This window comes from Vanessa atalanta, chromosome 14 (assembly GCF_905147765.1).
Source record: "Vanessa atalanta chromosome 14, ilVanAtal1.2, whole genome shotgun sequence".
Classification (NCBI taxonomy): Eukaryota; Metazoa; Arthropoda; class Insecta; order Lepidoptera; family Nymphalidae; genus Vanessa; species Vanessa atalanta.
In genome coordinates, this window is record NC_061884.1 from 2,073,199 (window position 1) to 2,088,574 (window position 15,376).

At 32.8% G+C, this 15,376-nt stretch overlaps 1 protein-coding gene and 9 non-coding genes across 11 annotated transcripts in view; 5 read left to right on the plus strand and 5 right to left on the minus strand.

Moving 5' to 3' along the window:
* The window catches only part of LOC125068923 (xanthine dehydrogenase 1-like), a 28,335-nt gene extending 23,802 nt beyond the window's left edge, over window positions 1-4,533 (plus strand). The window contains exons 20-22 of one of the 2 annotated variants that reach the window (XM_047678301.1): window positions 3,463-3,652; window positions 3,937-4,050; window positions 4,368-4,532. In XM_047678301.1, the coding sequence (XP_047534257.1) occupies window positions 3,463-3,652; window positions 3,937-4,050; window positions 4,368-4,438 (375 nt within the window). In that variant the 3' untranslated portion in view covers window positions 4,439-4,532. Of the gene's footprint in view, window positions 1-3,462; window positions 3,653-3,936; window positions 4,051-4,367 lie in introns of both variants that reach the window. The other variant, XM_047678302.1, reaches the window with a different exon arrangement.
* LOC125069045 lies at window positions 664-780 on the minus strand. Its single transcript, XR_007119819.1, has one exon. It is a non-coding gene; the product is annotated as a U5 spliceosomal RNA (small nuclear RNA).
* On the plus strand, window positions 1,882-2,074 carry LOC125069048. Its single transcript, XR_007119822.1, has one exon. It is a non-coding gene; the product is annotated as a U2 spliceosomal RNA (small nuclear RNA).
* Window positions 4,534-5,520: 987 nt separating the features above from the next.
* Window positions 5,521-5,637, minus strand: LOC125069042. Its single transcript, XR_007119816.1, has one exon. It is a non-coding gene; the product is annotated as a U5 spliceosomal RNA (small nuclear RNA).
* Window positions 5,638-6,226: 589 nt separating this feature from the next.
* Window positions 6,227-6,419, plus strand: LOC125069031. The gene has a single exon (XR_007119808.1). It is a non-coding gene; the product is annotated as a U2 spliceosomal RNA (small nuclear RNA).
* Window positions 6,420-9,993: 3,574 nt separating this feature from the next.
* Window positions 9,994-10,110, minus strand: LOC125069039. Its single transcript, XR_007119813.1, has one exon. It is a non-coding gene; the product is annotated as a U5 spliceosomal RNA (small nuclear RNA).
* Window positions 10,111-10,669: 559 nt separating this feature from the next.
* On the plus strand, window positions 10,670-10,862 carry LOC125069051. Its single transcript, XR_007119825.1, has one exon. It is a non-coding gene; the product is annotated as a U2 spliceosomal RNA (small nuclear RNA).
* A 1,128-nt stretch (window positions 10,863-11,990) lies between these two features.
* Window positions 11,991-12,183, minus strand: LOC125069052. The gene has a single exon (XR_007119826.1). It is a non-coding gene; the product is annotated as a U2 spliceosomal RNA (small nuclear RNA).
* Window positions 12,184-13,541: 1,358 nt separating this feature from the next.
* On the minus strand, window positions 13,542-13,734 carry LOC125069032. Its single transcript, XR_007119809.1, has one exon. It is a non-coding gene; the product is annotated as a U2 spliceosomal RNA (small nuclear RNA).
* A 559-nt stretch (window positions 13,735-14,293) lies between these two features.
* LOC125069040 lies at window positions 14,294-14,410 on the plus strand. Its single transcript, XR_007119814.1, has one exon. It is a non-coding gene; the product is annotated as a U5 spliceosomal RNA (small nuclear RNA).
* Window positions 14,411-15,376: the final 966 nt, after the last annotated feature.

Sequence of the window (15,376 nt, forward strand, 5' to 3'; positions counted from 1 at the left end):
GATAGACTATCGATAGTTAAGGTGTAAGCGATACTATCGATAGTATTGTCACGTATCAATACTATCGATAGTATCGACACTATCGATAGTATCGATACTATCGATAGCTTCCCATGAGCAATACTATTGATACTATCGATAGTTTTGCAAAAACCATTACATTTAACCTAAACTATCGATAGCCAGTAATTTCCGATAGTATTACTTTCTCAAGATAAGTAATTTAGCAAGCAAACTATAGTGTATATTTAAATAAATGAAATTTACCACAATATTTGTTTTTAGAATTAAGACATTTTGTGCGGAATAAGGAATAATGAAAAATTTGAATGTGAAAAATGTTGTCAATATTTTTTGTGTTTAATTTATGAATAAACATTATAAATACTTACAACATTAAAAAAAAATTTTAGGAGGACGGTGGCATTACAATGGAATTTTTTTGTAGTAATCTTTAATGTAGCGATTAGAATACATTTCGAGTATATTACTTACATTAAAAAGCCAATACTATCAAAAAATCGTTGCCTATCGATAGTCCAAAACTATTGATACTATCGATAGTGGCGATATAATATTGATCGATACGATACTATCGATATCGTGAATAGTTTTCGAGGGCAACTATCGATAGTTCTGCAACGCCGTTATAATCATTTATTAACCTCACCCTAGAGTGAGGCTTCAAAAATATGTTTAGACTCATTTGAGTGTTCCCCTCCACGGAAATCTTTAGTAAAAGGCGAAAGATTTATACGTTTTGAAGGGAAACCAGAGTACTGAAAATTTGGACACGAGAACTATATAAGGTATTGCGTGTAAATCTTGCCAGCGCGATGCAGGTTTCTCTGTTTTATTTAAACGCCATCTAATGGCAGCGTTGCACAACTATTGTGTGAATTTAATACTGAAAGGCCGCCATCTAGTGAGAAGTATAGAAACATTTGGCACTAAATTCATTTAAATAACATCAACTGCTATTTTTAGTATCGATGAAAACTGGCAAATTTATAAAATAATAACACCGATATACTGATTGTTTAAGTTTAAGGTCAACAATACCTTTTAGAAATATTGATATTTCTAACTATTTTTGGAGTAATAAACTATAACTAGCTTTATCAATATGGTGTCAAGAATTAATATATTAATTGATGTGGTCTTCAACTTTTAATTTTAAATAATACATAGAGTAATGTTAGCGATGGTCTTTCTGGCTGGCCTATGTCGGACTAGGTACGGGCCTCGAGGTCGACCTCTATAGCCGTCCCTTGAGGATTTCCTCAATGGTAGCCTTGGCTACTATGTTAAATGTTTTGACCCGGTGGGTCAGTACCCTTAGTACGAGTTAGAAAGTTAACTATAAAGTATTTTATTTTCAGTTTTCTTCCATACATATCCTATCAACGCCCCAAGCGAAAACGCAGATGAACTAAAACCGGTAGTACGAGTTTTTATAAGTTTTCAAGTCGAAAGAACGCGCGGTTATCGACATTTCGCTAGTGCGAGTTACATATTTGGCATACGCATGAAAATTGACGTTTTCGTTAATTTCATATCGAGTTTGAACTCACTTAAATAATTTAGGTCAGCGCCAGTGAGAGCTCATGTTAAAAATTAAGTATCAAAAATGGGAAGCAAAATTATGCTTGAAAACTAACTACATCGGTTATGGTAGCCTTTCATTACAATAAAAAGCAACGAAATTGAATTCTGCGGTGAAATTCTTTAATTAGCTAGCCTAGAGTAATGTTGCTATAAATTCGAACTAGTTTTGTTGTAATTTCATAGATGGCGCTTTATTATTTCGTCACTATGCTGCATCGCGCTGGCGAGATTATCTCGCGTAGAATGACGTCCCTCAGTTGTGTTAGGGTGGGTATCGCTTCTCGGCCTTTTGGCTAAGATCAAAGTGTAGTATCTGTTCTTTTCAGCTTAATATCTGAAAGTTCCCGCACTGCGGGACCAGTATATTAAACTGATTTTTGTAAATCGACGGGATGTTCGGGGCTCGCTCCACTCCCGTCACGGGTCGGCCCGGCATTGCAGTGCCGCCGGGAACGGCCCACATAATAAACTTTAAATTGAGTCTAATATCTGACTTTTTTTGAGTAACTATGTGTTAAGTAGTATCTTGAAAAGCTGTTTAAAAACGTTCTTAATCAATTCCGCCGTCACGTCACTTTAGTCTCTTTAAATTTGCTGTAAAATGTAGATTCATTATTTTTTCTAAGATACTTAATAACAAAGTAACAAAATAAGTAAAAACTATAATTAAGCAAAGTTACTATTGCAAGAAACTTAAATCAATCTTAAAATAAAGCAAAAACGCCTTCCATTTATACAGTTCAATTATATTCTCTATCATTTCAGTTTTTTTATAATAATGCCAAAAGGGTTAATATATTAAACACATTTTAAAAACGAAGTAAGATATTCATAAAGAAAAGGTCGAATACACTTTAAGATTTGTCTAAATTAGTATTCCGATAGAAAAACAATCATCATGATATTCATATTTAAATTAATATTTTCAAAATAAATATATGCTGTTAACATAAATAAGATATTAAAAATACATTAATTATATAAAAAAGTATTCAATAATAACATAATATTATCCATTTTATTTAATTATGTCAATACCTATTGCTATCTTATTTCTTTAATTATTAAGTAAAAACCTAAAAAGATGAAGAATATATCTATGAAATTTATCTTGTTTTGTGTTAGTTTACATTTATAACAATTGCGTTCCTTAAGTTGAAGGGCTTATGCGACAAAATCAAAACCCCAAAGATAATCTGTATTTAGGTTGTCTAGTGGTCAATTATTTCATTTATTATATATTTAAAAAGATAATTTATTGCTAATATAAAATTATATGCGTTGATTCGAGAGATATGTACATAGGGAAAATGAGGCTCAACTGGATACTTTGTCACTACTCCAATTAAAAATTCAAATAAAAAAAAAAACATTGTTTTTCTATCTTTGACGTGACATGTTTTGACAGTGAGAACGTAAACTATGAATGTTTCATATTAAATATTATCTAGATAAAAATGATTAACATTAAGTCCTTAAATATATACAAATAGAAATTAATTTCAGGGAATCAATGTCAGTCCATCAGGTCGCTTACTTTCATTGCGACGAACGTTGATGGTGGCAAGAGTTCTTTTATTGTAGATAAACGTGATGTGTTAAACGAATCGTAGTGTGTAACATTTTTTTTTTTAAGTGTTTCTAATGCATATTTTATAAAAATATTATCTGTTTGCACTCCTTCTCCACGTAAACTTTTATAATGCCAAACGTAATGTAAACGCGGATGGGGGTTATATAAATAGGGGGGAGTGTATATAAATACACTCCCATCTCCGTCATTTTGTTGAAAAATAGGGTACAATGCTTCACGTATTAATGTATAGATTATGGGTATAATAAAATTTTTTTTAGATTGAAGGCGCGTTTGTAATGGGTCTAGGGCTTTGGACAACAGAACATTTGATCTATGATGCTTCAGGTCAGCTGTTGACCAATCGAACATGGACGTATAAGCCGCCTGGTGCGTGTGATATTCCAGTCGATTTTCGAATTTCATTTAGCAGGAACTCGATAAACAATAATGGGGTTTTAGGGTCAAAAGGTAAGATATTATATTACTATAATACTTTAAAATAAAGCAAGATCCTCAATTAGCTAGAATTGCAAACAAATGCAAAAAAAATGGAGCCAGTTGTAAAACAATATTTAATACACTATCTACCCAATAAAAAAGTAAACGTATAGGTAAACTCTAAACATGAAAAAAGACTAAATATTAATCTATATGTATGACGACTTGAGTGGATGAAGATGTGTAAAATTTAGTAAAAAGGAAAACATAACCTTTATCCATTCAAGTTTTCATTTATATATATTTTTTAACAGCTACCGGCGAACCAGCATTCGTTCTGGCAGTGGTTGTGGTGCACGCGTTACATGAGGCTATCGTTGAGGCTCGGAAGGAATATGGTTATAACGATACAGAGTGGGTACATGTTGGTAAGTTAATTTCTAATTTAGTAATGTAATAGCACAACTTAATTTGTTTGACGAATAGTTATAAGCCATTTTTGTAAAAAAAATGTATTTGTAATGTTATAATTATTTTTATTCTGACTGAAATAATTCATCGAATTATTTGCTTCAAATAAAATACAGGACCAGTATAAATATAAGTTTTATACAAAGTTTCAAGCCAGAAATATTATAAATAAATTAATAGCAATAGTATGAACAGATTTAGTACATAATTTCTCATTCTTCTTAAGCTTTTCTTTCTATTTTTTAAGGTACTAAGTAACGTTTTCAAATTTCAGATACACCATATTGCGTAGAGAATATTATTAGAGGAATTTCTCCAAATATAAAGAGCTATAAGTTAAAATAATAAAATATTTATTATGTAATCACTAATATTGTTAACGAATGAACAATTGTCATACTTATACGATACTTAGACGATAATTTAAAAAACCATCATGTGTAATCAAATATTTTTGTTAAACAAAATAAAAGGTTTAAAATATATGGTTTCTTTGTTTGATAAATTTATCCAAATCAGTAATATTACATTAAATAATAAATAAATATGAAGGGACATTGCTACTATTGGACCACTTAAATTATTGTAAACTTCAAACCACAGCTCATAGGAAGAGAAGGCTGATGGTTTCGTTATTCAACAGTCTCAGTTTGAACACTAGGCAAAAACAAAATTTTTTATATTTTTTTTTTATCGGTTACGGATAGATATTTATTTCGGATATCCTATAGTTTCGGTTACGTTTAAGGAGCTCCATAACATCCCTGTCAACGATCTATCGATAATAGTGTAATTGACCGTGGAGTAAATGTAATCAATTGGCAATTGGTACTTAACGAAATAACTACAGCAGTGAAAACAATACAAACAAAATTAAGAGACGTATTTCTGAAACAAGATTAAAATTAAGCAAAGTTTTAAAATCATCTTGGTAATTAGGTACTTATTTACTAATTGGACTTATATAGATGTTTAACGTTTTCACCAATAAAATATATGACTAAAATATTACTTAGATGTTAAACATTTTTAAATATTTTGAAAATAATCTATGCAAATGCAACAATATTAGATAAAAGTGTTGCTTGTTCATTTTTTAATATAGAGCCTTCAGTATGGATGTTATGATTAAAAACTGTGTTTTTATAGACTTAAAGCTCGAAATGAAAACATGCGTAAACGGTACTCATAATTCAAGAAATCATGGGTACACTGGTTATTACCAAGGAGATTCTTGACTAGAACTTTAAAATGACAGACTGCCCGATAACAATTCAGATCAGCGAAGGAATTCAAAATCCGACGAAAACCTTCAAGTACATAAACTGGGAACAAAACAATACGAATTATAATTAATACGAAAAAACCATTGTAATTTGTATAATAATAGTAGAATGAAATATTACTTTCTAAATTGCCAATTATTAACCTCACCCAAGAGTGAGGCTTCAAAAATATGTTTAGACTCATTTGAGTGTTCCCCTCCACGGAAATCTTTAGTAAAAGGCGAAAGATTTATACGTTTTGAAGGGAAACCAGAGTACTGAAAACTTGGACACGAGAACTATATAACGTATTGCGTGTAAATCTTGCCAGCGTGATGCAGAAATCTCAGATTTTATGTGAACGCCATCTAATGGAAACGGTAGACAGCATTGATTCGGGAACTAAGACCGACATCTAGTGAGAGATGTAGAAACACTTGACTAAATTTGTGTGAATACAACTATCATATTCAAAACCATTTAACAATCAAATTAACATCTACAATATTAAAAACCATTGCAAGTACAAAGCAATGTATTTTTGTCAATGACAAAATACGAAAATTTATAAAACAATTGTGATTAAAATTCTAATAGGCAATACAATATCTTTGAAGCATTATTTACAACTTTTAGTGGAGTAGTAAACGATACCAAGGACTTGTATTAATGCGATTTGTCTTTGATATTGTTCCACAGAATAAATAATACATAACTATGTAAATATAATAATAAATAGTTAACTATAATTTGAAATAGTTTTGTTGTAATTTCATAGATGGCGCTTTATCATTTCGTCACTGCCCTGCATCGCGCTGGCAAGATTATCTCGCGTAGAATGACGTCCCTCAGTTGTGCTAAGGTGGGTATCGCTTCTCGGCCTTTTGGCTAAGATCAAAGTGTAGTATCTGTTCTTTTCAGCTTAATATCTGAAAGTTCCCGCACTGCGGGACCAGTATATTAAACTGATTTTTGTAAATCGACGGGATGTTCGGGGCTCGCTCCACTCCCGTCACGGGTCGGCCCGGCATTGCAGTGCCGCCGGGAACGGCCTACATTATAAAGTTGTATCGGTCATCTGAATCATATCTCTAAAAATAAACAGTTGTTGCAAATAATGTCTTAGATTGTTTTCGAAAAGACGCTGTTTTGCTGTCTAGTCCATTGAAATGTTAAATTTTTTGCATCACCTTGAGTTTCTCAGAGGTGCCATTTCATTATAGGGATGTGTTTCAGTAGAATATTAACCCCAAATTTAAAAATAAGAAAATGTTTATTCAGGACAAACATACATTGCAAACATAAATAATAAAAACAATAGGATATATAACATTAACTTATGACTCTTGTAGTAAAAACAACAAAAAATAAAATAAATAAAAGAATGAAAAGAAATACAACAAATTTATATAAAGAAATAAACAAAATCTTAACTTATGATGTCTTCAATCGTGATTTGTCCTGAAAAGGTGAACCATTGAGCTTTTATGTTGGGTTAAAACCTTGGGATTTTCAATGGTCACTGTGACGAGCCGTGACAAAGTGATGAATAAAAATTAATTATAGTTACGTAAAATAATAAGAATATTATATAAATAAATAAAAGTAAATGCAAAGCGAAGCGCAAAAATAATAAAATAATAGTTTTAAATTAACAGAAATAAAAAATAATAATAAATAGATATATTTAGAATTATAGAATAAACATAAATTGTAGCAAAAATAGCATGATACAGCGAGTAGTAAAAGTAAAAAAAAAAAAAACATGAAGAAGAATACTATTTATGACGATTGTAGTTGCAAATTAGATAATGTATAATTTTGCAAATGTAACGTTTGTGGGGTTGCAATCCTTGTCTCGCGATCGCTTAGAAAAAGGGGTGCAAACGCCTTTTCACTATATTAAATCTGTAACTACTGATGTTACAGAAAATTTGCTAAGACATAATTTGTAGAAAAAAGTGCAAAAAGGTCTTCAATAATTTTCTTTTTTGCTTTTTTCACAAATTACTCGGCTTAGAAATTCATGGTGATTTCTTTCGTTGGTTGAAATCTTATATATCTAATAGAAGGCAATCTGTAGGAATTTGTGGCTCTCGTTTTGACCATGTTGATATTACTTCTGGTGTACCTCAGGGCTCACATTTAGGACATTTTGTGCTTGCTTTAAATTCATAAACTTTTAATGTTCGCCGATGATAAAAAAGTATATAGAAAAATTAACATTATAGAAGATTGTATATTACTTCAGAGTGACTTGGATAGATTATATAATTATTATTATACAATGAACAAGATATCCGTTAATGTAAATAAATGTTCGCAAACTTCTTTTACCCGAAAAATTAAGACATGTTTTGTTAATTACACAATGGGCCTTCCTTTAAAGAAAACTAACCTGATTCGTGATCTAGGTGGTCTACTATACTCGAAACTATTACTCAATCGTCACATCGATTTTATAAGTAATAAGGCCTATAAACTACTAGGCTTTATAATTAGAACTTTGAACACTTTTCGCGATATTAATTGTCAAAAAACTGCCTATTTCTATGCTAGTTGTGTTTGGGATCAAAATTACGATATGTGTATTGAAAGAATTGAGGCTATACAAAAGAAGTTTATAAAACACTTTAAAATTTACCGTAACACAAACTACATGGATGCTTGTCATCTTTATCGCACATCCAGCTTGACAGGTCGACGTGAAAGATTAGATATGATATTCCTACATGATTTAGTCTGTATTAAGCTTGACTCGCCCGAGTTGCGCTCGCGGGTTCTTCTTAATGTACCTAACAAACGAACCCGTACTCAATATTCTGTTTAAAGGGACGTCCCTTTATCCAATACACGTTACGCTGTAAACTCTACACTGTCGCGCGTTTTCTCACTATAATAAAAAGTATTCGCATATCGACATATTTCATCGGCCGATTAGTTCATATAAAAAAGACATTCTTACGGCTCAAAATTCAATTTAACAATTCAAACTCAAACAAAATTTGCATACATCTGAACACATACCCACAGTCCCACATACAATCAACACATGCACAAAATAATAGTGTAACGGCACTACACCACCCATCACCTACACCCACACTAGCAACATAGTCAGTGTCGCCTTATTTGTATTCATTCTTATTTTGTTAATTATTTAGTTTTTGTTATTTTTAATTCATTGTTTTATTATTACTTTTACATGTTATGTATCAAAACTGTCTGTTGCTACTTCTGTTAACTAATATTAAGTTTACATAATTCAATAGAAATGGATCTATTCTCCGTATATGTATTTTAATGTATATATATAAATTAAAATACAGTATTATACGCTGTTGTTTTCCTGAAATAAATAAATAACTTTTTTGATTACATCACATATACTTTGTAGAGGATCTCTTGTCGAAGATAAGTCTACGGTTTCTCGAGTTTTTACAAAAGCAGCCCGATACCGGCAGAACTCGAGCAACCACCAGTCGTACGATTTATTGTTTCAACTTCCCTACGAAAACGTTTCCTCAGTTCAGTAAACATAAAAATGGTGCTGAGAAATGTGCGTGGAGAAAACGCCAGTGTACGAACAATAATAAGGAGGCTTAAGGTACCGATAATCACCCCTTTTAGACCAACATGGTCCAAAGCTTTTTAAAATTATACTATCACGTGTCAATACTATCGATAGTACTATCGATATCCTAAAAAGGTCAATTATCGATAGCTTGACGCAGTTTATGAGTCCGTCAGTGTATAATAATATATTTGAGCAAAATAGAGAATTATAGTTCATAGATTAAACTAGTGTTGCATATCGATAGTCCACTATCGATAGACTATCGATAGTTAAGGTATAAGCGATACTATCGATAATTTCCCATGAGCAATACTATTGATACTATCGATAATTTTGCAAAAACCATGACTTTTAACCTAAACTATCGATAGTATCGATAGTTTTGTGCTATCGATAGCCAGTAATTTCCGATAGTATTGCTTTCTCAAGATAAGTACTTTAGTAGGCCAACTATAGTGTATATTTAAATAAATGAAATTAAATTTACCGCAACATTTGTTTTTAGAATAAAGACATTTTGTGCGGAATAAGGAATAATGAAAACTTTTAATGTGAAACATGTTGTTAACATTTTTTGTGTTTGATTTATGAATAAACATTATAAATAATCATAACATTAAAAAAACTTTTATTAGGCCGGTGGCATTACAATGAAACTTTTTTGTAGTAATCTTGAGTCTAGCGATTAGAATACATTACGAATACATTACTTACATTAAAAAACCAATACTATCAAAAAAACGCTGGCTATCGATAGTCCAAAACTATCGATACTATCGATAGTATCGATAGTATTGATCAAAACGATACTATCGATAGTATCGATAGTATTGATCAAAACGATACTATCGATAGTACTATCGATATCCTGAATAGTTTTCGAGCTCAACTATCGATAGTCAAACTATCGATAGTTCTGCAACGCTGGATTAAACAAATAGGTGACTATTACTGATCACCTTTAGATGATTCATTTATTTGGTAAACTAATCCGGCAAATCAATTTTGAAGCTATACAAGATTACAAGTAAAATCCGTCTTTTCTGATAACTAAATTAACCTCACCCTAGAGTGAGGCTTCAAAAATAAATTTAGACTCATTTGAGTGTTCCCCTCCACGGAAATCTTTAGTAAAAGGCGAAAGATTTATACGTTTTGAAGGGAAACCAGAGTATGGTACCTTATACTACGGAAACTTTATGGGGTGCTGTGTGTAAATATTGCCAGCGCGATACACATTTAACAGTTTTTATACGAACGCCATCTAATGAAATCGTTAGATAGCAACACTGTGGGAATATAGTAATGAACGACCGCCATCTAGTGAGGGATATTGGCACAGTTGACACTAGATATATTTAATTAACATTCAATGTTATCTACAATATTAAAAATAATTTAAAGTATAAGGAAATGTCTTTTTTAATAATCACAACATGACAAATTTATAAAAAATGTGACAGAACTGTTATTGCAAAATATTTTTATGGTTAATTAACTACTTTTGGAGAAATAAATTATAACTAGGTACTCGAGAATCGAGATCAATATTCGATGTTTGACAGTGTCTTTCTGACTAAAAATAATAATACATTATGATGTCATTAATTAAAAACAATTTAGTAATGTAATGTAATTTCATAGATGGCGCTTTATCATTTCGTCACTATGCTGCATCGCGCTGGTGAGATTATCTCGCGTAGAATGACCTCCCTCAGTTGTGTTAGGGTGGGTATCGCTTCTCGGCCTTTTGGCTAAGATCAAAGTGTAGTATCTGTTCTTTTCAGCTTAATATCTGAAAGTTCCCGCACTGCGGGACCAGTATATTAAACTGATTTTTGTAAATCGACGGGATGTTCGGGGCTCGCTCCACTCCCGTCACGGGTCGGCCCGGCATTGCAGTGCCGCCGGGAACGGCCCACATAATAACCATGATATACTTCCTAAAGCACCTCTAATACAGTTTACCGCTAACAGATAAAACACAGAGTTATACGATAACGGGTTGAGAAGCTTTGTGCAAGTTGGTCTGTGTTAACTCTTATTCGATATTCTATCAAAAACTAAATTTACTTTATTCAAGTCGGCTCATAAGAGCACATTTGAATCGTCATGTTAGTGTTGAATAAATGTAAAGCTACTTCCGGTTGGGAAAGTAGGTATGGTACACAAAGCCATACTCTCAACCTTAGTTATCGTGAAACTTTATACACAGGGTTATTGGCAAATCGACGTATTCCCGTTAGGAGGTAAAAGGGATGACTATTTGCTATAATTTTAAACCCCCATATGCATAATGCAAAAGTGAACCATTTTTCAGTAATCTCGTCTTTTTAGCTTTTTTCAAAATAAGTGAAAAATGCAACATCAAAAATTTATTTAAAAAAAAGTACCAATCAAACACAGGTTATATTTCAATATTGAAACAATAATTATATATGACGGCCCATGTTTAAAAATGCGAGACGGAAAACGATATTATTTCAATATTTTTTTGATTTTTTTTTTTACAAACAAAATTTACAAACAAAATATAACTTTATGAAACTTGTTTTGCAGATTATTTTAAAAACATTACCGTATTCTTAGCTCTCAAAAATGTATAACAACTTGGAACTTATTTCAAAGCAGCCGAAAAAAATTACCACAAAGGAAGCTGGTGGAAATTTGTATTCGAACAAAACTTAATTTCGTTCTATAAATATCTCGCAAATAGGTTTAATGCATACCTAACGAATGCAAGAATAATAGTATCGGTTTCCTAATCAGCGGCTACCCCCTATATTGGCTTTTAATGGAGTGTATATGCGAATCTAGGAAACTGGTAATGTTCAGAAACGAAAAATTCATGTCATGTTTATGTTGTTAATTACTAAGAAGATGAGTATTTATCAATGAACCAACCATTACGACAAACACCTCGAGGCACCACTCTATGTAACGCAATGGGGGTTAAAATTACGGGAATATGTCGAATTACGATAAAGACTTTCAATACTTTAGTTATTGACTGCCTAGATTGTATTACAGATCATTTTGGAAGTAATACATGCTTATTATGTGGGCCGTTCCCGGCGGCACTGCAATGCCGGGCCGACCCGTGACGGGAGTGGAGCGAGCCCCGAACATCCCGTCGATTTACAAAAATCAGTTTAATATACTGGTCCCGCAGTGCGGGAACTTTCAGATATTAAGCTGAAAAGAACAGATACTACACTTTGATCTTAGCCAAAAGGCCGAGAAGCGATAGCCACGCTTACACAACTGAGGGACGTCATTCTACGCGAGATAATCTCGCCAGCGCGATGTAGGCTGTGACGAAATAATACAGCGCCATCTATGAATTACTATACTGCCGCCATGTCGCAGTTCGTCAGTGTATATTATGTATTTTGAGCAAAATATACACTGACGGACTCGATAAGTTGCATTCAAGTTTCAGATAAATTTACATTAATGTCGATACTCTACAATTATCATAAAAAAAAAAACAAAAAAAAAAACATTTAAAAATAGAACTGCAATAAAAGTTAGAATTACAGCCAAGAAAATAAAATATATGCTTAGTTTCGTGTTTTTTAGAGTAAATTCCAAAGCTGTTTAAGATTTACGGGCGATGATCTTAATTGGAGTGAAGAGTAATGGACCTTCATATTGTTCACCGATAAGTGTGGGACATCTTTAAATGGTCTTCATCTACACTTTCCATCAGGTGAGATGGAAGACAAACGCCTATTCCATACAACTATAAAAAAAAGACGGTTGCAGAAGAGTATATTATCTACGTGAGTAGAGATATGCTCAAAGTTGCTTTGGGGAGCTCTCTTCCTTGGAGCGTCCTTTTGGACGCGGTTCGTGTATACATTCTATGACCTGGCGAACAGAACTTGTATACATCGACTGTATTTGTTGCACTGTCATGTCTTAACTACTTTTAGTTAACTGATGGTAAGTGGTCACCACTGTACATAGATTTTGATACTACAAGACAAATTAACCATTGGTTACATAGATAACGTGATACCAGCCTTAGGAATTAAGATGTTATGTTCGGTGTGCCTGTAGTTACACTGGCTTACTCACCAATCAAATCGGAACACATAAAGAATTAAGTAAGTATTGTTGTATGACGGTATAATAAGTTATGTTTTCGATTCTATAATGAGATTTATAACTTGGGCTATTAAAAAAATTAAAACTTATGTAAAAAAACATTAATAAATACTCAATAAAAGATCATATTAAAGCTTAAAAAGCGTGGATTAGTACATTTCGGTTTCTACGCAGGATAAAGAACTTAAATGGTACTTTCCTGACATAGTCTGTAGTTAAAATGGTGTAAGCAACTACTGAGTTTCTTGGTAGTTTAGTTAGCTACTTTCCCAATCGGTGGTAGCTTTACATTTATTCAACACTAACATGACGATTCAAATGTGCTCTTATGAGCCGACTTGAATAAAGTAAATTTAGTTTTTGATAGAATATCGAATAAGAGTTAACACAGACCAACTTGCACAAAGCTTCTCAACCCGTTATCGTATAACTCTGTGTTTTATCTGTTAGCGGTAAACTGTATTAGAGGTGCTTTAGGAAGTATATCATGGTTATTATGTGAGCCGTTCCCGGCGGCACTGCAATGCCGGGCCGACCCGTGACGGGAGTGGAGCGAGCCCCGAACATCCCGTCGATTTACAAAAATCAGTTTAATATACTGGTCCCGCAGTGCGGGAACTTTCAGATATTAAGCTGAAAAGAACAGATACTACACTTTGATCTTAGCCAAAAGGCCGAGAAGCGATACCCACCCTAACACAACTGAGGGAGGTCATTCTACGCGAGATAATCTCACCAGCGCGATGCAGCATAGTGACGAAATGATAAAGCGCCATCTATGAAATTACATTACATTACTAAATTGTTTTTAATTAATGACATCATAATGTATTATTATTTTTAGTCAGAAAGACACTGTCAAACATCGAATATTGATCTCGATTCTCGAGTACCTAGTTATAATTTATTTCTCCAAAAGTAGTTAATTAACCATAAAAATATTTTGCAATAACAGTTCTGTCACATTTTTTATAAATTTGTCATGTTGTGATTATTAAAAAAGACATTTCCTTATACTTTAAATTATTTTTAATATTGTAGATAACATTGAATGTTAATTAAATATATCTAGTGTCAACTGTGCCAATATCCCTCACTAGATGGCGGTCGTTCATTACTATATTCCCACAGTGTTGCTATCTAACGATTTCATTAGATGGCGTTCGTATAAAAACTGTTAAATGTGTATCGCGCTGGCAATATTTACACACAGCACCCCATAAAGTTTCCGTAGTATAAGGTACCATACTCTGGTTTCCCTTCAAAACGTATAAATCTTTCGCCTTTTACTAAAGATTTCCGTGGAGGGGAACACTCAAATGAGTCTAAATTTATTTTTGAAGCCTCACTCTAGGGTGAGGTTAATTTAGTTATCAGAAAAGACGGATTTTACTTGTAATCTTGTATAGCTTCAAAATTGATTTGCCGGATTAGTTTACCAAATAAATGAATCATCTAAAGGGGATCAGTAATAATCATGCAACTAGAGTCATCTATTTGTTTAATCTATGAACTATAATTCTCTATTTTATTATTATACACTGACGGACTCATAAACTGCGTCAATGTTCAAGATACCTTTGAATAAACATTTTAACAAAGTATTATACTTTTTATACAAATTTAAATTGAATCCTATAGCTGTGTTCAAACTGTCGATAGTTGACCTCAAAATCGTTTTGATCAATACTGTCGATGGCATCGATAGCTCTCCGTGAGCAATGCTACTGGTAACAGCGATACTATCAGATATATATGGCTTTTTGGGGTTCAGCCCAGCGCCCCGTGGATTCAAAGGCTGGGGGGGCTTAAGTCGAGTCAAAGTCAAAAATAGACGATAATGCGAAAGAATCCATAACTCTATTAAATTAAATTGATCGTGTGGTTTGCAGCCCTGCGAGTCCTACAAATAATCACTCCCATTCAATTAATATAATTCAAGCCTACGTTCAGATATGTCTTAGGTGGGACCCTAAGTAGTGTTAGCCCAGGGCTCCCTTAACTTACGATCCGGCCCTGGATATATCGATAGTATTGAACTATCGATAGTGGTTTTTGCAATACTATTGACAGTGGTTATTGCAATGCTATCGATAGTATCAATAGCTCATGCTCATAGAGAGCTATCGATACTATCGATAGTATTGACACGTGACAATACTACTGATAGATTATCGATTGTCTATCGATAGTGGACTGTCGATATGCAACACCGTCCTATAGTTTAGTTGCTTTCCTATGTGTATGTATGTGCACTGGAATTCCATACCGTTTATTTTTTTTAACAAAAACGATAAATGTTGCAAAAATTGGTTATGGTTGGTTTAT